Below are 25,206 nucleotides of genomic sequence, written 5' to 3' on the forward strand. Positions count from 1 at the left end.
CTCGACCTGACTCCAGTTCGTCGTCGCAACTTCGCACAGCCATTGAAGAGGAGTGGACCAACATTCCACAGGCCACAATTGACAACCTGATCAACTCTATGCAAAGGAGATGTGTTGCACTGCATGAGGCAAATGGTGGTCACACCAGATACTGACTGGTATCCCCCCCCCAATAAAACAAAACTGCACCTTTCAGAGTGGCCTTTTATTGTGGACAGTCTAAGGCACACCTGTGCACTAATCATGGTGTCTAATCAGCATCTTGGTATGGCACACCTGTGAGGTGGGATGGATTATCTCAGCAAAGGAGAAGTGCTCACTATCACAGATTTAGACTGGTTTGTGAACAATATTTGAGGGAAATGGTGATATTGTGTATGTGGAAAAAGTTTTAGATCTTTGAGTTCATCTCATACAAAATGGGAGCAAAACCAAAAGTGTTGCGTTTATATTTTTGTTGAGTATATATCGCTGTTGTGACTGGTTGCAGTGAGCAAGCGCACGGCATGCACAATGACAGGCTGTCCTAGGTGAAACGGACCGTCAGATCATAACACGCAGCGGGCGAGCTGAATGTCACGTCACCCGCGTAAGCTCTGTTCCACATGAAGCAGTGTCTGTCCTGTGGTGGGCCGTCTACAGGACACACCGGGCCAGTGGATGATAAGAGCACACTACTTCATTCATGTCATGTCATGACTGTACGTGTATGACCATGAGTCATCTACAGAGGAACCGACGGAACATACTTGTATTGTCTGCTTGATAACAGGGATTCAATAAAATTCTGTTTTTTTATGGTGTGTGGTTTTATTTTGTTTTCTCCTCTGCAGAGGTCTGATGTAGTGCAACATGTCCCAGCTGGGTTTTTTTCCCTCCACAACTGGGGCAATTACGCCACTTTTTTCCTCTGTCCACACCTAACTTCTCTCTTTTTTAAATACGTTTATCTCCTTGTTGATTTCAGGCATTGTACGCTCCTGTTATAGGACAGCAATGGTCGTGCAGTGGTAAAGTTTCTGACTGTTAATCAGAGTGTTTGTAAATTGCAGGTTCGAATCCCCCCAGGTGGCATGTATTTTTTTTTTCTACAGCAGCTGCGCGATGTGGTTCGATACGTTCCAGCTGCTCACACTGTGTTCCCACTGTGACACTTGCGTGTACGCTTGTGCGCGTGCACGAAACAATCACAGCGGGATCGTTCATGCCTGCCGAACTGTGTGTCTGGCCCAACGTTGGCTCAATGATTTCGGGGTTCGCTCATTCAGGCTCTTTTTCCGTGATTCGCCCTGATTCCTACTTATTTGTGCTATGCGTGAAGAGGCCCTTACACAGACTTCTGGCTGAATTTGAACAATATACAAGCAGTATTAAACTGATAGACTCTCTGAAATGTCATAAAACCGTCCATCTTCATAAGGAACTTTTTCCAGAGAATTAATGTTGAAGAATCCCTTTAAAAAATAAATAAACAACTGACATGCAGGTTAAAATGGCTGCTGCGCTGTTTTAACCTGCATGTCAGCTGTTTTATAGCTACTTTGTACATGGAATGTGTCCGTGATATTGTGTTTCACAGGCAACATTATGACACAGATCTATCTATCTATATCTATATCAAATCAAATGAAAATCAAATCAATTTTATTTATATAGCGCCAAATCACAACAACAGTTGCCCTAAGGTGCTTTATATTGCAAGGCAAAAGCCATACAATAATTACAGAAAAACCCCAACGGTCAAAACGACCCCTATATATATATATATATATATATATATATATATATATATATATATATATATGTGTGTGTGTGTGTGTGTGTGTGTATTAACAGGCTGCGTTTATGGCTAACAGCCGTGCAGGTGCACTAAACCTTCTCACGGCTGCTGCTTTTGAGTGCATCAAAATTAACAGTTATCACATAAAAACAAACCGTCATAACATAACATCAAACTTAAGTAAACTTTGCAATTAATCTGTGCCTCAGTTCTTAACGTTAGCAGCTACATTCCATTCACACACACGGTGAGACGCTTCTAATAGTAACGCCATCACTGTCTGAAACACCCGAGTACTCACGAGTACTTTGTCTTCGGACGTCTCCGTAGCAGTTTGTTGTGAATGCCGTATACTTTGAAACCAGTCACGGAGTGCAGAAAGTAATCCCAGTGGATCATTGGATGGTCACTAACAGCCTAAATCTAAATTGTTATGATTTCGGTGCAACATGTTCTTTAAAGATAAATCAGCATTCTAATTGTCTGGTTGGCTATTCGCTGCAGAAAGTGGCAAAAGTTAAAGCTTTTTAACTTTTGATGTTAAGTCCCATGGCGGTGCACAGCTGCCACACTCACAGTCAGAGGTGGCAGAATTTTTCCGTCAACCTCTTATTGAAAACAACGGAACAACCGGTTTTCTGTCTGCCACTTACAGCCGGCGTGAAGGCAGCATCACATGACACAAACACACCAATGATCTACTCACGTTTGGCATCAAACATCTTGAATTTGACAAACCCGGGAACGTCGTGCTCCTCACACAGCTGTGAAACACACACACACACACACACACACACACACACACACACACACACACACACACACACACACACACACACACACACACACACACACACACACACATACACACACACACACACAAAATCAGTGGACAATAACCACATGATCAGGTTTCATGACATCACTGCATCCTTTGCTTGTATCCTTTCCTTGCCTCTGAGTCCCGCCCACTAATTATTACTCATTATATCACTCACGGGTAAAGAACAGGTCAGTGGTTAATGAGCATTATATTGATCAGCTCATCTGCTGTCAACAGACGAGATTCTAAGTGATATAAGAATTTGTCACTGAGACATACCTGGTTTAGATTTGAACAGTACGTGCACATGTCCGTACTCGCGCTCGTGTAAAATCCCTCAGATTAACGTCATCTTATTGCTGTCAGTAAACGCTGATAAATATGCAGTAACAGTTTAGTCACCGATAACTTTTGGTTCTTGGAGGAAATGTCAAAGTCTGGATGAACCATTTCGAACCTTTGAGTTGTGGTCCCGGCAAGAAGACCAAAGTCTGAAGACGCTATTTGATGTTATCTCAAAACCCTTAACAACTGTTCAATAATTCGCCAGGAAATTTTCTTTGAACTACAGATTGCCGAGATTGCTCATAAAAGCAGCAAAAAGTTAGACCGCCTGTAGCGCACGGCCTCGATTTGCCATAATTAAATAAATACATTAATGTTTCTCAACAAAAACCTAAGGTTTTGAACTGAGGACAGAGACTGTTGAGTTTTTACTCTTAACTGGGAAATTCCTGGTTCCATCTGGAGATAAGCTATTATCTCTAAGTGAAGAAAAAGACCTTTTGTTTAAATGCAGGAAAACAGTATTTTATGCACATATAAAATTCTAATGTTGTTTGTATTGATTAATCAAACAAAATGCTTTGCATATAATCACTTCATTTAATTGACATGTGTTCCTTGTAACTGATGTGTGTTTAAATGTGATCTTTCTGCATTATCAATATGTTGATGGTGAAATATTCTGTTTTAAACAAATGGAGTGTTTCAGTGACTATTAATAATGTATATTCATCCCAAAAATGTATGCCAAAATAGTTAATGGGTGGAGTTTAATGATGTAAATCCCCTTTAAAAAGTCACAACAGAGTTTTGTTATTTCTACCTGGTTCTTTTATGTAAGATTCTGCCCCTTACCAAAAACCAAACTATTGTATTCCTCATTTTGAGTATATTCAAGGTCACGTTCGAAACCAGGCCTGGGACCATCACAGACAGTGTCCATCTTGTGAAAAGCCCCTAAAATGAGTCATACAACACTTTTATACAATGTGGGTGTTAACAGTGGGTGTGGTTTAGTTTCACATTTCTGATACTGGCTCTCACCAACAGGGGGTGGTCTCCCCTGGACACACGATAGAGTAAAACTTAACATATTTCTCAGAACTTAAAAACAAATAACACAAATACTTCATAGCTAACATAAAACAAAGAATTAGCACAGATATTATCTAACAGTTTCTTCTCTCTCTCGGAAGCCCCCCCCTTCTTCAGCTCCTTCTTGCCTCTTCTCTCTCCTCCTTTCTTCAAATGTTTAACTTTATTTTTGGGTCAACAAGGCCCCATGCTAGCCTAGCTAAGCTACCACGTGGTTTCATTCGTTGTTTCATTCTTTGATAACTTTAGCAAATTAATAGCCTGATGTTTTAAAGGTTCATCAAGTCTTTCAAATTTTTAAGAGAACTTCCGAGCTAAACTTTTTAAAATAATAGCAAATTTACAGAAAAGCGATTTTCCTTTTGTGTACTTTACAACGCTGCTCTTAAAGATTTAACTTCTTCTAAATTCACAAAGAATTTTAATCTGGCTCCAACAAACTTTTTAAAAGCTACCAGAGCCCATTTTCAACAAACCCCTTCCACCTCTGGGGTCAAGCAAGTTGACGACAGACCTGACTGCAAGCAGCCATTCTGTTGGTACAACCAGCCAACACTGAAGCCTTGGGATCACCGGGGAGACCACTGGTTTAACTCCTGATCCAAGTGAGCTCACGCTGCAAAGAGCCTAACACATCAACGACGGACGGACGGTTCATCCGAACCATCTCTTCAACGGATCAGCTAAGTCAACCATGGAGCCGCAGGACCGTAATGCAACATTCCACCTCTTGGTGGCAGTGAGGGGTCATTCAGTTGTTGAACACGCTCCATTAAGCAGCTGCAGAAGAAGCCAGCTGCAAACTTTGATTGAAGCTATGGAAAGTTTAGGTCACTTTTTAAAACCAAAAAAATGCAGATGGAAGTGATTCCACCACCTCCTCAAAGGCAAAATTTGTATGCAAGTACAACCTTGACTCTATTCAGTTCGGATTTGTGAACAGAAGTATCGAAGCAGAGTCGAGAGCCCAGTGTGTTGAGTGTGAGCTAACGCTAGCCAACGAAGCAATGAAGCCTTCAAAACTAAGGCAGCACCGCAAAACCAAACGGAAGCCGGTGGAATTTTTCAAGAGAAAAGAAACTGGACTACAGATGCAGAAAAGATCTATCGTGTCACTGACTGGTGGCTCTAAGAGTGCTTTAAAAGCAAGCTACCTCGTAGCCAGACGTGTGGAAAGAAGGCAGTCACCATAGCGGAGGAATTGGTTCAACCTACCGCTGTGGACATGTGCCGTGAGATGATAGGCGAAGCTGCTGTCAAGAAGCTGATGACCGTCCCGCTCTCAAACGACACTGTGAGTCGCCGTATTGTTGATATGGCATCAGACAAATTGTCAAAATCATCAGCAGTTTATCAGGCAATATTTTCAATTGCACTATTTAAATTTTATTATTTTGAATGTATTTATTTTAGTGCCACGAAATTTTATTTATCAGAATTTCTCTTAGTATCTAGATCAAAATATTTTTGTATTTCTGATTTTTTATTAATACACTTGGCTTGAGCCTTTATATTTGTTCTTGAAGCAACTTGATTTGTTATAGTTGTTCCCGTCTTCAGTGTTGTATGTGCAAGTTTACATACACAACATAAAAGAGATGTCTTTGAGATGATCACAGTGTATCATATCATTTATTTTACAAGCTTTTAGCTTGTTAAACTGTAAGTGGATTTGATTTAGTTATTGAATTCAAATCAAACCAAGACTCGGATCAAGTAAATTGAAAGTATTAATATTTAAATGGGCCCTGGGCAACTTTGTACTGGGAATATTGGGCCTCAAGGTCAAAAAGGTTGAGAACCCCTGAGCTAAGTGACTCAAAAATAGAAAGGGTTTTGTTGTCAATTGTTAGAATAATTATGCGCCTGACTGTGTATCACAATATAATCATAATATCACTGTATTATCACCAGCGCAACTTATATATATTATATTGTCACAACGTATATTATCATTTGTTCTCCATCACATGTCACATGCATGCATGTATCTTTTGCACCATGTAGTTTTGCACGTCTCTGTTGGGATTACAGCCTTGAAGCAAGGACAGTGTCTGTGGGAGGACAGCGAAACAATGGAATTGATGTGCACCGGCTGGCTTCACGTCATGTCGGGTGACATGTTGTTTGATGGGGGAAAAGGAGTACAGGCAGACAGCAGCAAACCCACGGAAACACATATTAGCTTGCAATAGCTCACCAGCTGCACAGGATGTTTTGCTCCTATTCATTGCTTTTATTCATGATATTCACAATAACCGACAGTGTCATCACGCCCAGCTTGTATGCCACTTTTGCTTAATAAAAATGCTGTGCACAGGAAGACAGTTCGACGAGAGTCGAGAGAGAGGTGGTGACTGCTCTGAGACTGCTCTTCCCGCTGCATGCAGCTGACAAAAGATTTGCTGGTCTCGTGTTCACTCATTTATAGATGTCCGTAAGGGGTAATGCGTTTTGACCCTGACATCAATGGATGCAAAGTGGCTTCTTTTTAAGCATATTCATATCTTTGTTTAATTTTCTTAAAAATAATTGGCTTCAAATTTCATCACAAAATTCTAATTAGATCTATTTGCTTAAAGTCTTTAAGCTTTATCTCACTACTTTCTTTCAACGTCTCATGAGTAAGCAAATTGTGTCCATAAATGAACTTGTTTAATCACTGTCCACTCAAAAATGCCAGCAAAGTGTTCATTCATTGTATAATTGTAAATAAAATGTAAATATTTCTGCTGTGGTTCATTTTGTGTTCAGAAGGAAATCCTTCAATCGTATCGTAGAATTCAGACTTTCAGATTTGAGACTGATTAATTAAATTGAGACTGATTAATTAAGGTGAGACTGACTGATTAATTGAGACTGATTAATGATGTTTAAATTAAAGTACCTATGCTTTAAATATGTGGTGCAGTTATTCATTGCTTTATTCTTAACCACTCAAGCCCCCCTACTAGGGGAGGTGATGGTCTAGTGGTTAAGGTCTTGGGCTTGAGTCCAGAAGATCATGGGTTCAAATCCCCACCTGACTGGAAAATCACTAAGGGCCCTTGGGCAAGGCCTTTAATCCCCTGTTGCTCCCGGTGTGTAGTGAGCGCATTGTAGGGCAGCACCCTGACATCGGGGTGAATGTGAGGCATAACTGTAAAGCGCTTTGAGCGTCTGATGCAGATGGAAAAGTGCTATATAAATGCAGTCCATTTACCATTTATTCTGTAGTTAGTTATTGGATTTTATTATTATTGGCCTTTCTTCCCTCTTCTTTGTTTCACAAGGCCACACCTCCTTCCAGAACCTTCCACACACCTGCTTCACATCACCTTGATTAGTCTGCTCCTTATTTAAGCCCTCACAGTTCCACAGCTCACTGCCCGATTGTTGACTCTGCTCCTCACCTCTCGTTCCTGTCCAGTTTGCTCTCATGTTCTTTGACCTTGCTTGTGTACTCCGACCTCCGCCTCCCCATAGCCCTGAACTCAAGTCTGTTTTTGACTCTGCCTTTGTTTTGCCTGTTTAACTCCTCAATGCTGTTTGTATGAACTTTGCTCATTTCTGGACCACGACCCTACCTGCATCATGTCTGATACCGCTGCCTGTAAGTCTGACTACCTGTGTACCGAACCCCATGCCTGGTCACCAGATAAAGTCTTTTATCAATCTAAACCAACCATGCCATGTCTGCATTTGTCTCCTCCCATTTCCTGTGTCAAGCCACCTCCAGTCCAGACAGAACAACTGGGCCAGAACCAGGAGGCTGCGGACACAGACCCAGAACTGAACATGTCAGCACTTAAAGAGGTATTCGCTGACATAAACTTCTTTTTTACCTGTTTCTGCCACACCTATTCCCTGGGCGAGAATTTTGACTACCTGGATCAGGCTTGGGAAGTGACTGAAGCGAACACCGGGCTTCTGGGAAGCCAACGGTTTCTAGATAAGCTCAGATGCATTCTGAGCATCCAGAACAGTAATTTTGATGTTTTGAGAAGACCATAAAGTGGACACCATTTGACTTATGCAATTTGAAACTGTGGATATAAGTACTTTATTCTGAGAATAGCCAGCATTGATTTTATTAACATCCTGGTGTAAATAAGGTATCACCACATGTGTAGAATGATAGGTTGAGTTTTCATTAAAAAAACAACTGCAACGTGGTAAAATATATTCACAAATATGAAAGAACAGGCTCTTAATAATTATTAACTATCGCATACTGTATTTGTTTTCCTCAAGATTTGTTTTTGCATAAGTTTGAAAAAACAACAGATCATAAGTTTAGGATAAATTACTTATCATGAATTTAATTTTTGAAGTGGCACTAATGACAACACTCGTACTGAACATAATTTCACTTGCATAGACTGATTTTGGAGCTCAAGCAATAATTGCAGATGGGCTTTCTGAGGTCCCAGATAGCTTTTCTGATTTCCTTTTCTAACTTTCAGAATTTAGTAAATTAGCATATGGTCCATTGATACTTATGTGTAGACACTAGTCCATAGAGGCAACTATTTTTGGTTACTATTCTGACATGGTTTTGCACATAAGACTTGCATAGCATGTTTCAAGTACACACATATATGTCAGAAGGTGGGGAGGGACATACCATATTCTGTTCCCCTGGTTGAACTGATACATGCACATGTCCCCCCTATCCCCCACCAAATTGCGCCCATGGTTCTTATTGTTCTTACTGCATTCTGGCAGTTGTCCAGATAGGTTTACTGCATTCAGAGGCTCATGTGCATGGCATGTGCATGTATCAGTCAGGGTGTCGGAGCGCAGTCTCGGTATTCAGACGGCTGTCTTCCATAATTCTTATTTCCTCCCAGATGTGGTACACATTCTGTTTTTTTTACATTCCGCGTGATTCAGCTTGCACTCATTCTTACTAAGTGTGATGTGGCCCTTAGAACAAATTCAGTTCAGTCATTAAAAATATGTCAAATCAGTAAAACTGGTCAATTTGGGAAAAAAAATAAATAAATAAATAAATATATATATATATATATATATATATAAATAAATAAATAAAATCAAGTAAAATGTATAAATGGATGCTGACGATTTTAAATGATTGACCCCTGCAGCAGGACACATGTCTCTGCACTGAACTGTCATTCAAACAGTGGGACTTCTTGGACATATTTCTGCTCCCCGTCTTCATCACTAAACTGCACAGATGTAAAGCAGGAACAGGCTGGAGGACAGGAAGTCACTTATAGTGTAAAGCTGATGGTGATTCTCAGCAGTTCATGGTTAGTTTGTGTTAAATTTAAAGCATCCTGGAAGCAGCTTTTTACAGTACTTTAAAATCTCTGTGATTATGGACCCGGATAAGCAGCAGAAAATGAATGAATGTCAATGGTGTGATATTACCTTCAGTAACTGGTCTTGCGATATGCACGGCGGGACGTTGTAGTAGTGCAGCACTGCAGACGGCGGTTGGATGATGTTTTTGGAGGCCTGGCCGGCACTACTGAAGCGATTATTCCTGGTCATGGCAAAGTCCTTGTAGCTGCTGCTGCCATCCTCCAACTCAAACACCTGGCTGGGAATCACCGCATGCTGCTTTGACACACTGGACATGATGAGAAAAAATACATAATAATACATAATACATGTGTCCAGAGTTCAGAGTTGCAGAAAGAAAAAAATGTCACCCAAATCCTTCATTAAATAATCCAAAATCCTCCTGTGTCTGTAGCTGCTGTTATGTTCAGAAATTAAAGCTTTATTTTACAGACTAAAGCCTTCATGTTTGCAAAAAGTTGTGAGAAAAGAAGAGAGAGTCGTTGATCTTGGCTTTGAGCTAAACAAGGAGAGAGGGGAGGAGAGCAGAGGGGGCGGGGGTGAGAGCAGGAGAGGGGGGAGTTTCACTCATTTTCATAAAACAAAAGTTAAAAGTTTTCATGGAACTGTTCAAAAAGTGTACAGACTGTTTACAGATGATCACATGATTGTGTGAACAGCAGACTTTAGCGCGAAATGCTTGTTAAAGCAGCTAACAATCATAAATGATCATTTTCAGCACACACTTTCATGTTTATGAAACATGAAAGTGTGGAAAACTATGATTCAGAAAGTTTATCGTCAAAGTCTTAGCCTTTAAAAACAGGTTGAACAATAAAAATCAGTCCAGGTTCAGCTCCTGTTTAAATATGGGTTTTATACATATATTAAATAAATAAAGCATTCCTACTCAAAAATGTTGAAGGTAGTTTTTTTGAAGTAGTAGTTTTGAAGAACAAATGTTATGTGCATCCAATATTAATGTTTTTTTTTACCTTTTAAATGCTATTTACGACCCGTGCATAACATAAAATATAACAGAAACTGTCACGATTCGGAGCCAGGAACTAATCAAAGTAGAACCCTAATATGCAGAACAGCCAAGACAAAGATGAGGTCCAAAAGAAGCCAAATTTAATGTTCAGTCAGTGAAACACAAAACGGGTGTGGGAAAGATTTCAACAAAAACACAAACTAACCCTGAATGCAGAGTGAGGAGAATGAACCATTAAAACAGGGAGTGCAAACAAAAAGACTGAAATACTTTAAGATCTTGGGAATTAGCTGAACACATAAACTAACAAGTAACCCCAAAGAATACCAATGATCTGTAATATAGGATACACATACTGCCAGCACACGAGAAGTACAAACAACAATGGACCCGCAAAGATAAACACAAACGTTAGACCTGAAATAACGAACTGAACTAATTATACAGGTGTACTGATTAGACAGCAAGAGCATGTACTAACAAGAAGGGAGCACATGGGGGCAACAGACAAGACTTTCACATTCCATGAGATAATAAAACAAAACACAAGGGGGCGGCAGAGAACAGACTTCCAAATGAAAAGAAATACAGTACTTGACCATAATTCATATCCAGATAACACCTGAGATGGAAACTACAAATACCAAGTGACACCTGATGAGCTGCTAATACAACCCCAATTCCAATGAAGGTGGGATGTTGTGTAAAATGTAAATAAAAACAGAATACAATGATTTTCAAATCCTCTTCAACCTATATTCAATTGAATACACCACAAAGACAAGATATTTAATGTACAAACTGATAAACTTTATTGTTTTGTGCAAATATTTGCTCATTTTGAAATGGATGCCTGCAACAGGTTTCAAAAAAGCTGGGACTGTGGTATGTTTACCACTGTGTTACATCACCTTTCCTTCTAACAACACTCAATAAGAGTTTGGGAACTGAGGACACTAATTGTGAGTGTCATGATTGGGTATAAAAGGAGCATCCCCAAAAGATGCTAACAAATCAAGACATCTAACAAATCAAGTCATGCTGTGAGCAGGACTTTGTTACAATCCAGAAAGTAGAGATTCATATTTTAAAGAGTGGTTTGTACTAACAGCCCCTCAGTGCCTGAAGTCAGGGGCCATTTGCTCCATACGATGGACCCTTCACACACATCAATGGGCCTTTGTGAAGGCAAATAAATGAAAGTACTTTTTTTATGTTTTGTAATCAACTGTAAGAGCCACAACATCAGGCAATTTAACTTAAATATGATGCATATTTAATTGTTTCTGTCATGGGGCCATCTGTTACAGGGTTTTTTTGGGTTTTGTTCTGGTTTGTTTGATTATAGTCTGTCTATAACTGTAGGTTATAGTTTGGTCTCTGTGCTTATCTACAAAATCTACACTGTGATTACTGTGGATATTATAAGTCACAAATCTCATTAGCATGTCTGACTGTTGTACTGCTTATACAGATCTGGTAAGTGACAAAACACATCAGTGTGCCAGAACACGCGCGCGCGCGCACACACACACACACACACACACACACACACACACACAGGTATTGAGATTTAGGGGATGAGGGTGTAAAAATGCACCTGTTAATTTGTACTGCAGATACGATTGGACCCCACAGGTTTGTGTGTGTGTGTGTGTGTTGACGGCCGGCTCACCACACGTTGAGTCTCTTGCCAAACACCTTGATGCTGTTGAGATGTGTGATGGCTCTGTCCACAGCATACTCATCCCCCATCTCCACCAACGCCGTGCCAGGAACACTCTTCATGAACTTCACCTGGAAGCACAGAGGACTGTAGCATCCAATCAGATGCTTACGCTCAGAAGTTTATATCCTTTACACACGTGTTGGTCTTTTCTTTGTCCTATCAGACACACAAAAGACCAACACGCACTGTTGTGATTAAACAGCAGGTCATGAGACAGAATGAGCAGTCAAGCGGCCTCACAGTTTATTCACCCAAGAGTAAGGACACCCTGGGGGGCTGGTTTTTATACTTAGGACTTTGATACACACAACTGCAGTTTTACAGATGTGCTGGGCTGTAACCGTTCAGCAAAGACTGGAGAACATAGAAATAATTCTTTAAGACGCACACTGATAAATATCAGAGCAGCCACGTCACACGATCCCTGCTGGCACGTTTTGACTGTGGTGGGGTGCTGCTTCATAGCAGGATCAAACCCTTCTGAGCACATGCATTGGACAAAGTGTTTTGGGGCTCCAATACTCTAACCCCTACCCCAACCTTACTCAAACCCCTACCCCAACCTTACTCAAACCCCTACCCCAACCTCACTCTAACCCCAACCCCAACCTCACTCTAACCCCAACCCCAACCTCACTCTAAACCCCAACCCCAACCTTACTCAAACTCCTACCCCAACCTCACTCTAACCCCAACACCAACCTCACTCTAACCCCAACCCCAACATCACTCTAAACCCTTACCCCAACCTTACTCTAACCCCTACCCCAACCGGACTCAAACCACTACCCCAACCGGACTCAAACCACTACCCCAACCTTACTCTAGACAATACCCCAACCCCAACCTTACTCTAGACCTTACCCCAACCTTACTCTAAACCCTACCCAAATCTTACTCTAAACCCTACCCAAACCTTACTCTAAACCCTACCCAAATCTTACTCTAAACCCTACCCCAACTTTACTCTAAACCCTACCCCAATATTACTCTGAACCCTACCACAAGTGTACTCTAACAGTTACCCCAACTTTACTGTGAACCCTACTCCAACCTTTCTCAAACCCCTACCCCACTCTTACTCGAATCCCTACCCCAACCTTGCTCAAACCCCTACCCCAACCTTACTCTAGACCCTACCTCAGCCTTACTCTAGACCCTACCTCAGCCTTACTCTAGACCCTACCCCAACCTTACTCTAAACCCTACCCCAATCGTACTCTAAACCCTACCCCATCCTTACTCTGAACCCTACCCCAATATTATTCTGAACCCTACCACAAGTGTACTCTAACAGTTACCCCAACTTTACTGTAAACCCTACCCCAACCATACTCTAAACCCTACTCCAACCTTACTCAAACCCCTACCCCAACCTTATTCAAACCCCTACCCCACTCTTACTCGAATCCCTTACCCCAACCTTACTCTAACCCCTACCCCAACCGGACTCAAACCCCTACCCCAACCAGACTCAAACCCCAACCCCAACCTTACTCTAGACCCTACCCCAACCTTACTCTAAACACTACCCCAATCTTACTCTAAACCCTACCCCAACCTTACTCTAAACCCTACCCCAACCTTACTCTAAACCCTACCCCAATCTTACTCTGAACCCTACCACAAGTGTACTCTAACAGTTACCCCAACTTTACTGTGAACCCTACCCCAACCATACTCTAAACCCTACTCCAACCTTACTCTAAACCCCTACCCCAACCTTACTCAAACCCCTACCCCAACCTTACTCGAATCCCTACCCCAACCTTACTCTAGACCCTACCCCAACCTCACTCTAGACCCTACCCCAACCTCACTCTAGACCCCTACCCCAACCTTACTCTAAACCCCTACCCCAACCTTACTCTAAACCCCTACCCCAACCTTACTCTAACCCCAACCCCAACCTCACTCTAACCCCAACCCCAACCTCACTCTAAACCCCAACCCCAACCTTACTCAAACTCCTACCCCAACCTCACTCTAACCCCAACACCAACCTCACTCTAACCCCAACCCCAACATCACTCTAAACCCTTACCCCAACCTTACTCTAACCCCTACCCCAACCGGACTCAAACCACTACCCCAACCGGACTCAAACCACTACCCCAACCTTACTCTAGACAATACCCCAACCCCAACCTTACTCTAGACCTTACCCCAACCTTACTCTAAACCCTACCCAAATCTTACTCTAAACCCTACCCAAACCTTACTCTAAACCCTACCCAAATCTTACTCTAAACCCTACCCCAACTTTACTCTAAACCCTACCCCAATATTACTCTGAACCCTACCACAAGTGTACTCTAACAGTTACCCCAACTTTACTGTGAACCCTACTCCAACCTTTCTCAAACCCCTACCCCACTCTTACTCGAATCCCTACCCCAACCTTGCTCAAACCCCTACCCCAACCTTACTCTAGACCCTACCTCAGCCTTACTCTAGACCCTACCTCAGCCTTACTCTAGACCCTACCCCAACCTTACTCTAAACCCTACCCCAATCGTACTCTAAACCCTACCCCATCCTTACTCTGAACCCTACCCCAATATTATTCTGAACCCTACCACAAGTGTACTCTAACAGTTACCCCAACTTTACTGTAAACCCTACCCCAACCATACTCTAAACCCTACTCCAACCTTACTCAAACCCCTACCCCAACCTTATTCAAACCCCTACCCCACTCTTACTCGAATCCCTTACCCCAACCTTACTCTAACCCCTACCCCAACCGGACTCAAACCCCTACCCCAACCAGACTCAAACCCCAACCCCAACCTTACTCTAGACCCTACCCCAACCTTACTCTAAACACTACCCCAATCTTACTCTAAACCCTACCCCAACCTTACTCTAAACCCTACCCCAACCTTACTCTAAACCCTACCCCAATCTTACTCTGAACCCTACCACAAGTGTACTCTAACAGTTACCCCAACTTTACTGTGAACCCTACCCCAACCATACTCTAAACCCTACTCCAACCTTACTCTAAACCCCTACCCCAACCTTACTCAAACCCCTACCCCAACCTTACTCGAATCCCTACCCCAACCTTACTCTAGACCCTACCCCAACCTCACTCTAGACCCTACCCCAACCTCACTCTAGACCCTACCCCAACCTTACTCTAAACCCCTACCCCAACCTTACTCTAAACCCCTACCCCAACCTTACTCTAAACCCCTACCCCAACCTTACTCTAACCCCAACCCCAACCTCACTCTAAACCCCAACCCCAACCTCACTCTAAACCCCAACCCCAACCTTACTCAAACTCCTACCCCAACCTCACTCTAACCCCAACACCAACCTCACTCTAACCCCAACCCCAACATCACTCTAAACCCTTACCCCAACCTTACTCTAACCCCTACCCCAACCGGACTCAAACCACTACCCCAACCGGACTCAAACCACTACCCCAACCTTACTCTAGACAATACCCCAACCCCAACCTTACTCTAGACCTTACCCCAACCTTACTCTAAACCCTACCCAAATCTTACTCTAAACCCTACCCAAACCTTACTCTAAACCCTACCCAAATCTTACTCTAAACCCTACCCCAACTTTACTCTAAACCCTACCCCAATATTACTCTGAACCCTACCACAAGTGTACTCTAACAGTTACCCCAACTTTACTGTGAACCCTACTCCAACCTTTCTCAAACCCCTACCCCACTCTTACTCGAATCCCTACCCCAACCTTGCTCAAACCCCTACCCCAACCTTACTCTAGACCCTACCTCAGCCTTACTCTAGACCCTACCTCAGCCTTACTCTAGACCCTACCCCAACCTTACTCTAAACCCTACCCCAATCGTACTCTAAACCCTACCCCATCCTTACTCTGAACCCTACCCCAATATTATTCTGAACCCTACCACAAGTGTACTCTAACAGTTACCCCAACTTTACTGTAAACCCTACCCCAACCATACTCTAAACCCTACTCCAACCTTACTCAAACCCCTACCCCAACCTTATTCAAACCCCTACCCCACTCTTACTCGAATCCCTTACCCCAACCTTACTCTAACCCCTACCCCAACCGGACTCAAACCCCTACCCCAACCAGACTCAAACCCCAACCCCAACCTTACTCTAGACCCTACCCCAACCTTACTCTAAACACTACCCCAATCTTACTCTAAACCCTACCCCAACCTTACTCTAAACCCTACCCCAACCTTACTCTAAACCCTACCCCAATCTTACTCTGAACCCTACCACAAGTGTACTCTAACAGTTACCCCAACTTTACTGTGAACCCTACCCCAACCATACTCTAAACCCTACTCCAACCTTACTCTAAACCCCTACCCCAACCTTACTCAAACCCCTACCCCAACCTTACTCGAATCCCTACCCCAACCTTACTCTAGACCCTACCCCAACCTCACTCTAGACCCTACCCCAACCTCACTCTAGACCCTACCCCAACCTTACTCTAAACCCCTACCCCAACCTTACTCTAAACCCCTACCCCAACCTTACTCTAAACCCCTACCCCAACCTTACTCGAATCCCTACCCCAACCTCATTCCAAACCCTACCCCAATCTTACTCGAATCCCTACCCCAACCTTTATCATAATGGTGGTGACGCGCTGTTTGTGTCACAGAAGGCTGTTTTACTGTTGTTGTGATCATGGAAGTGCCTGGACATGCAGATGTATGTCTCATGTTGGAAAAACTCAAAAGACGCTATTTTGAGGAGATAATAGACTCTATCTAACGTGCCACAATCGTGACACAAGTTGAGCTGAAGGCAGAGTTGCAATCGGACATTACGCACGTGCGCTCAGTACCTGAGGACTAATGGATCTTTAATCAGTTGGCTGGCAATCGCACACGCATGCTTGTGATGTGTGTGTGGGGTTTCTTTGATGTTGTGCACTTATTATTTGGAAATCTTTACAACAAGGTGAGAAACATGTTTATTTTTTTCGTCTTTTGCTTTGTGTTCCTTTCAATGGGGCTTTGAATGAAAGAAAAATTTAATTTTAAATTTGAATGTTTAATTTTACTTTTAGTGAAAGTAAAATTTTAATGTTTAATTTTACTGTCAGAGTCTGTCGGAATGGATTTGGATGTGTGTGTGCAGCAGGCTGTTTTAACGTGCAGCTTTGCACATAACGTGAACTGTCAGAGATGTGATCAGATCAGATCTGAGATGTTTTAACGGCTGCTTTTCTGTTTTAACCTGCATGTCAGCTGTTTTATTGCTGCGCTGTATTTGTACATGGATGTGGAATGTCTGTGTGACATTGTTTTTCACAGGAAACATGATGACACACACACACACACACATACACATACATATATATTAGGGAGGTGGAGATTAATTACGAGTCGGTATCTACGTAGATACAAACTTGGGCGATGCGAGTGTATCTATTCATTCAGTGTGCATCGATTCAACTGTTGTCTGAAATCACGATGCATCTGTCGCTGTGTGCTTGCATCAATGTTTTTTTTTTTACGAGGCACATTGAATGCATCATCACTAACAAAAGCCTGAAAGCACATTGCTACTGCAACAAATCTATTTCAAAATGGAGGCCCGTGAGAGCAGCAGCAAGCAGTTGGAAGATGTTTTTGATGCACCTAAAACATTTAAATCAGGAGATATTTTGGCTTTTTTTTAAGATGGGAAACTTGACAAGATGCAGGTAATTTTGAAAGAATCCCGCGGATGCCACTGCGCCACTCAGCAAGACTGGTACCAAAGTATCTCAAATGATTTTTGCCAAGGCGGTACTCTGTCAGTGAGTGACTCACTTTATGTCACTCATTGAGAATGACGTTGTTTTACTGTTTAAGTTCTGACACTGTGATGAAACAGGCTCCACCTATGAGGGAACCGATTCCTGTTCCTTAATGTTGCATCTGGTAAATTTGCTGCTTATTTCATTTTCATTTAACATTTATTTAACCAGATAAGAAAACCCATTGAGATCATGACCTCTTTTGCACGGGGATCTGGCCAAGAAGGCAACAGCACACACCAACAGGCAAAGCAATAATAAAACAATAATAAAAACAACACATCCGCCATAAAATACAACACAATCAGCTAACCCATGGACACAATTATTTTAAATAACAATGCAAAGTCTAACACAGTAAAACACAATAAAACTCATGGTCTAAGACAGGGTTTAAAACAGACACAATGTCCAAAAGGTGTCGGTTTTCTAATAGTGATTGGAAAGCTATCAGTGAAACCAGCCCAGCCAGATTCAATTCCATTTGGAGGGCATTCCAAGAAAAGGGGGAGGCAAAACTAAAAGCTTTCTTTCCCTTTTCCGTTTGAACATGGAGAACAGAAAAACACAAAGTGTCATTTGAACGTAAGGCATCGCAGCTTACAGTTCTCCACAGAAAAGTGTACAGATAAGTCAGAACAGCCCAACAAGTTCCTTAGATACCAAAGTCATCCAGGGCATGAGCTGGCTTGCTTCCAAAGAGGACATGCAAGCCTTGGCACAGAGCCTTGGCAGTGATGGGTAAGGCGGCTACTACCAGTGATAAATCTGAGAGCACAATGATGCACTGGAGATGAGAACTGCAAACACGTGCTGGAAACACATACATACACATCGCCGTAGTCCAATACAGGCATGAAAGTAGCATTTATCAAATGCTTCCGGGCTGTGAGGGAGAAACAGGACTTGTTTCTTTTGAAGAACCCAAGCTTCACCCTCAATTTAGAAATTAAATGTCTAATATGAGCTTTGAAGGAGAGCTCCACATCCACAATTAAACCCAGATACTTATATTTAGTGACCAGTTCAAGAGCTTGACCTTGGACATTTGTAATAACTGGTATGGTCTCTGAAGAAACTGATGAATTTGAAAAAAAAGGCATTATTTTAGATTTCTCAACATTTAAAACCAATTTCAGTTCCCACAAGCGACACTGGATGGCATCGAAGGCTAACTGCAAAAATTTCAATGCCTGAGTTACTGAGTTAGAACAACAATTAATTACTGTGTCGTCAGCATAAAGATGGGAAGAAAGCATTTCATAAATTTACACACGTCATTTATATAAATTGCGAACAGAATGGGTCCTAAAACTGAACCTTGAGGTACACCTTTTGTGACCTTAAGGATGGAGGAACTAACTCCAGCCATCTGAACACACTGCATCCTACCCATCAAATAATCTGCAACCAAGCAACAGCTTGATTGAAAATACTCAAAAGAACTTCGAGCAGGACACTGTGATCCACAGTGTCAACGGCCTTTGACAGATCAACAAACAAGGCAACACAAAGCTTCCTAATGCTTTTTAAGCACTTTCACCAAAATACATAATTTTGAAACAGGCCTGTAGTTGTTCACAACTGAAGGTTCACCTTCTTTTAATGGTGGGAGAACACATACAGATTTCCAAACTTTTGGAAATGTGTTTGTGCTGAGACAACTTAAAAATGCAAGTTAAAGGCTCAGCAATAAAATTAGCTGCCAGTTAAAAAAAAAAATGGATCCAAGTAATAGGACCAGCTGATTTTATAGAATCCAACTTTCTGAATGCACTGTGAATGTCAGAGACACCCACAGGCTTAAAATTAAAAGAACAACCAATGGCGGGGGGGGATCTACAGCAGCAAATTCATTTTTTAAAACTGTTCCTTTAAAATCAATATTAAAAAAATCAAACAAGTGCCCTGGTGAAATAAAAAGTTCATTAAAATAATTTACCATGGAGCCTTCATCAGACAGGGTTATAGAGTCTTTGATCAGGAAACCAGGCAAATGACTGGAAGACACAGAACCAGTAGCAGATCTAACAACATAACAAAACATCTTTTAAGCTTTTGGTAGTTTCAGATAAATAAATAGTCAGATTTTGCCCTTTTAACCAAAAACGTACATTTATTGTGCAATTTCCGAAAAATAATCCTGTCTGCCTCAGATTTAGTTTTTTGTGCTGTGGCCCAGGCATGATCTCTTTCTTTAAGAAGGTTTCCAACCTCCATGGAAAACCAGGGATTATTCCGTCCCTTTACTCTAAACTTACATAATGGAGTGTGTTTGTTTATTTATTAGCTTCAAGAAGTCCTCATGAAATAAATTCCAGGCCAACTCAACATCACCTAGAACGGAGATTTGTTTCCACTCAACACTTAGCAGATCCTGCAAAAAAGCCTGCTGCTGAAAATGTTTAAAATCTCTCTTAAGCAAAGTTTGTGATTTGGCTTTAGAAAGTTTGACATTTCTGACCAATGCAACTGTACAGTGGTCACTCACATCGTTTCCAAAAACACCAAGACCATTACATTTATGAGGGCCATTTGTTAGTATTAAATCAAGCAGTGATGATCACCGCAGCGGCAATCACCTATTTATCCTGTTTTTCTTGTTGTTTAATGCTGACAAATTATACAGTATTTGTTGTCTTTCTGATGCCTGATTCTGTTTTTTTCTCTCTGTTTAAGGTGCAGCTCCATCCAGAGATGGGTGTGGTATTTGTGCTGGAGACCCTCCTGTCCTGTGCACCAACAGCATTTCCTGTATATTCATTTTGTGAATTGTTCTGTAATTTATGTTTGTATCATGGCCCAAGCAGAAGGTCGCCCCTTTGAGTCTGGTCTGCTTGAGGTTTCTTCCTCAGAGGGAGTTTTTCCTTACCACTGCTGCTCTGGGGGTTAGTAAGGTTAGACTTTACTTGTGTGAAGCAGCTTGAGGCAACTCTGTTGTGATTTGGCGCTATATAAATGAAAATAAATTGAAAATTGATGATGGAGAAGGATCTTTAATGTTGGGCCGAGTTGGACCATCTATTAATTGACTTAAATTGAATAAGTCACAGAGAGACTTTAAGTCCCTCACCAGATCCTAACCCTGAGATGTAATCCTTAAAGGACCTTAGGGCATCACTACAGGCTGGGGGAGGGACTGTGTCTGCTAGAACTCGAGTTTCAACGCCAAAAACTCAAACTGTTTACTGACAGATACAGTGGAGAGGAGGGTTGCACGAAACTTGTTTCTTATGTAAATAGCTACAGCTCCTCCTTTCCTTGGACGATCGCAGCAGAAAACATTAAAACCATTAATGGCAACATCATGATCTGAGACCGAATTACTCAACCGAGTCTCAGATAATACAAGAATATCAGGTCCCGTTGTTTGAACCCAGATTTTCACTAAATCAGTTTCAGAGAGTCGGCTCCAGACGTTTAAATACAAAATACCAAGACCTGATCGAACTCTAAAATTATCAGGAGTATCAATATTCCTCAAGCAGGGCCAGGGTTAGGCTGAACATTAACAGATAATAAAAGCAAAAGAAGTATAAAATATTTCCGTTTTACATTAAAAATTGACTTCTTGTGAACAAAATTATGAGGATGTGGAACAGATTGGGAGTGGGGCTCAAGCAATGTCCAAGCATGAACCAGTTCAAACAGCGGTACAAAAATATGGTTTTTTCTGGGTATAGGGAGGAGGAAGGGTAATGAGGGTTAGGGTGTTTTGTTTTTTGCTTCGGCTTGTAAATATATAGTATTTTGTATGTAAGTAGGTATGTGAAGGTGTATATTTATGTTTGTGTATATATATGTGTATATATGTATATGTGTATATATGTGTATGTATATGTGTATGTATGTTGATGTGTGTATGTATATATATATGTGTATGTGTATGTATATGTATATATATATATATTGATATCGGTTTAGGTGTGTAGGAATCTATGTGTATATGTGGCAAAGGGTATTACTGGTTGTGGGGAAGAAGGGGTAGGGATAAATAAGCTGATGCTTCACCCTACCCCTTTTCGGACATGTTGGGTACACAGTAGGAACTTTTTTGTTGTTGTCTTTACTGATCTATCTTGTAATTGTTGTTGTATCAAATGTTCGAAATAAACAGTTTTCATTCATTCATTCATTCATTCATTCATTCATTCATTCAAAATTAGAAATTTCCAGGTCTACAGGTGAGGTTTCTGTGGACACAAAATTTTCCTGCTAAGCAGATTTGAACATCAAAGGAAGAGGCATCTCACGAATTGAACTTGGGAACCAGGAGGACAGCAGTGGACATAGAGACAATTTATCAGTTTCCATTGACCAGGGACTGGTCCCTGACCTGGAAGGACCCAAAGGTGGACAGAAGACATGTACATACACCCCGTCACCACAGCTCAACTGATCCAACCCAGATAGAACAAATGAGAACACAAGAAACAGTACCAAAACAAACTTAATTGTTACCATCTATAAATCTATTAACAAGAGAAAAAATAAAAAAATAAAAACAATGAGGAGACAAATTGGGCACCGCTAACGGCTCTGCAGCCAGCGTCCCGCTGCGGATGACAAGTGGGCTCCAGCGGCTGGTAAACTGACATATAAGTACTAAAACTAATTCTCGTCCTCCAGTAGAATCAGAAGAAGAAGAAGAATAAGAATGCCATAGTACCATACTGAATTGCAGTTTCTTATTTTCTATTTAAATTTTTGGTATAATTTCTTTGCATCATGTTGAATCGCATCATATCGCATTGTGAGGAATTGAATTGCCATCAAATACATATCAAATAGTATCGCATCGGGAGCAGGGGTGAATCGTATCACATCGCATCATAGGTATCGTCATATATATATATATATATATATATATATATATATATATATATATATATATATATATACGAGGTGTATTAGATAAGAAATTGACACTTTTTTTTTTAAACTATATGGATTTGAATGACGTGCGATTACACCAATCATGCTTGAACCCTCGTGCGCATGCGTGAGTTTTTTCACGCGTGTCGGTGACGTCATTTCCCTGTGGGCAGGCCTTGAGTGAGATGTGGTCCCGCCCTCTCGGCTGAATTCCTTTGTTTCACACGCTGCTCGAGACGGCGCGCGTTGCTTTATCAACATTTTTTCTGGACCTGTGAGGAATATCCGAGTGGACACTATTCAAGAAATTTAGCTGGTTTTCGGTGAAAAGTCAGCCTGTTTTGACCTGAAAACATCCTAATTTAAGGCTTAATTCACCCAGGACGTCGTGAGAGAACAGAGAAGATTCAGAAGAGGCCGGAATGAGGACTTTATGCGGACATTCCACCGTTTAAGGACATTTTGTAATGAAACACGTGCGCGCAAATTCGCCGAGTCGTCACGGAAACGACTTGGCGATTTTGCGCGCACATCTTTCATCTTTTCTTTTCAATCTGTGTGCGCTGCGACAGGAAAAACACCTCCGTGTTGAAAACCATTTGTAAAATTCAGAAATTGTTTAACAGCTTGGGCATGTTCCAACTTGCCCGTTAAGATTTCCAACGGAGGTGTTTTTCCTGTCGCGACCCCCCGCGGTTGGGTCCGGCCCAACATGCGACTCTGCCCGCACGTTCTTTCATTACAAAATGTCCGTTAACAATGGAATGTCCGAATAAACTCCTCATGCCAACTTCTTCTGAAAGTTCTCTGTTCTCTGATGACTTACTGGGTCAACAGAGCCTGAAATGTGGCCGTTTTCAACTTGAAACGGCGAGACGCTGCCGCCTCAAAGCACAGATCGTCGTCAGGCGCCGTGGGCCGTCCTTAAAGCGACACTACCAGACCAAAATCTCTCATCAGCCATTAAAATTTTTACCAAAAAACCAGCTGAATTTAATGAATGGTGTCCACTCAGTTGTGCCTTACAGTTTTGAAAAAATTTTGATCAAACAAAGCAGCAGTCTCTGAGCCATTCCTAAACAGTGAAAAAATCGACGAGAGGGTGGGCCACTCCTCACTCAAAGACTGCCCACAGGCGAATGACGTAACCGACAGACGTGAAAAAACTCTCGCATGCCCACGAGGGTTCAAGCATGTGTGATGTAATCACCCGTGATTCAAATCCATATGGTTTTTGAAAAAAAAAAAAAAGGTCGGATACTTTTCTAACAGACCTCGAGTGTGTATATATATATATATATTTCAAATCAATTCAAATCAAATCAATTTTATTTATATAGCGCCAAATCACAACAAACAGTTGCCCCAAGGTGCTTTATATTGTAAGGCAAAGCCATACAATAATTACGTAAAAACCCCAACGGTCAAAACGACCCCCTGTGAGCAAGCACTTGGTGACAGTGGGAAGGAAAAACTCCCTTTTAACAGGAAGAAACCTCCAGCAGAACCAGGCTCAGGGAGGGGCAGTCTTCTGCTGGGACTGGTTGGGGCTGAGGGAGAGAACCAGGAAAAAGACATGCTGTGGAGGGGAGCAGAGATCGATCACTAATGATTAAATGCAGAGTGGTGCATACAGAGCAAAAAGAGAAAGAAACACTCAGTGCATCATGGGAACCCCCCAGCAGTCTAAGTCTATAGCAGCATAACTAAGGGATGGTTCAGGGTCACCTGATCCAGCCCTAACTATAAGCTTTAGCAAAAAGGAAAGTTTTAAGCCTAATCTTAAAAGTAGAGAGGGTGTCTGTCTCCCTGATCTGAATTGGGAGCTGGTTCCACAGGAGAGGAGCCTGAAAGCTGAAGGCTCTGCCTCCCATTCTACTCTTACAAACCCTAGGAACTACAAGTAAGCCTGCAGTCTGAGAGCGAAGCGCTCTATTGGGGTGATATGGTACTATGAGGTCCCTAAGATAAGATGGGACCTGATTATTCAAAACCTTATAAGTAAGAAGAAGAATTTTAAATTCTATTCTAGAATTAACAGGAAGCCAATGACGAGAGGCCAATATGGGTGAGATATGCTCTAGTCCCCGTCAGTACTCTAGCTGCAGCATTTTGAATTAACTGAAGGCTTTTCAGGGAACTTTTAGGACAACCTGATAATAATGAATTACAATAGTCCAGCCTAGAGGAAATAAATGCATGAATTAGTTTTTCAGCATCACTCTGAGACAAGACCATTCTAATTTTAGAGATATTGCGCAAATGCAAAAAAGCAGTCCTACATATTTGTTTAATATGTGCATTGAATGACATATCCTGATCAAAAATGACTCCAAGATTTCTCACAGTATTACTAGAGGTCAGGGTAATGCCATCCAGAGTAAGGATCTGGTTAGACACCATGTTTCTAAGATTCGTGGGGCCAAGTACAATAACTTCAGTTTTATCTGAGTTTAAAAGCAGGAAATTAGAGGTCATCCATGTCTTTATGTCTGTAAGACAATCCTGCAGTTTAGCTAATTGGTGTGTGTCCTCTGGCTTCA

The 25,206-nt window shown here is 41.7% G+C and overlaps 1 protein-coding gene across 1 annotated transcript in view; it reads right to left on the minus strand.

Moving 5' to 3' along the window:
- LOC117523216 (heterogeneous nuclear ribonucleoprotein L-like) overlaps nucleotides 1–25,206 on the minus strand; it is a 203,418-nt gene that overhangs the window by 13,879 nt on the left and 164,333 nt on the right. The window contains exons 10-12 of the mRNA XM_034184670.1: nucleotides 11,945–12,066; nucleotides 9,363–9,564; nucleotides 2,487–2,544 (exon numbers count right to left, since the gene is read on the minus strand). Coding sequence (XP_034040561.1) covers nucleotides 2,487–2,544; nucleotides 9,363–9,564; nucleotides 11,945–12,066 — 382 coding nt within the window. The remainder of the gene's footprint in view (nucleotides 1–2,486; nucleotides 2,545–9,362; nucleotides 9,565–11,944; nucleotides 12,067–25,206) is intronic.

Source organism: Thalassophryne amazonica, chromosome 13, assembly GCF_902500255.1.
Source record: "Thalassophryne amazonica chromosome 13, fThaAma1.1, whole genome shotgun sequence".
Lineage (NCBI taxonomy): Eukaryota > Metazoa > Chordata > Actinopteri > Batrachoidiformes > Batrachoididae > Thalassophryne > Thalassophryne amazonica.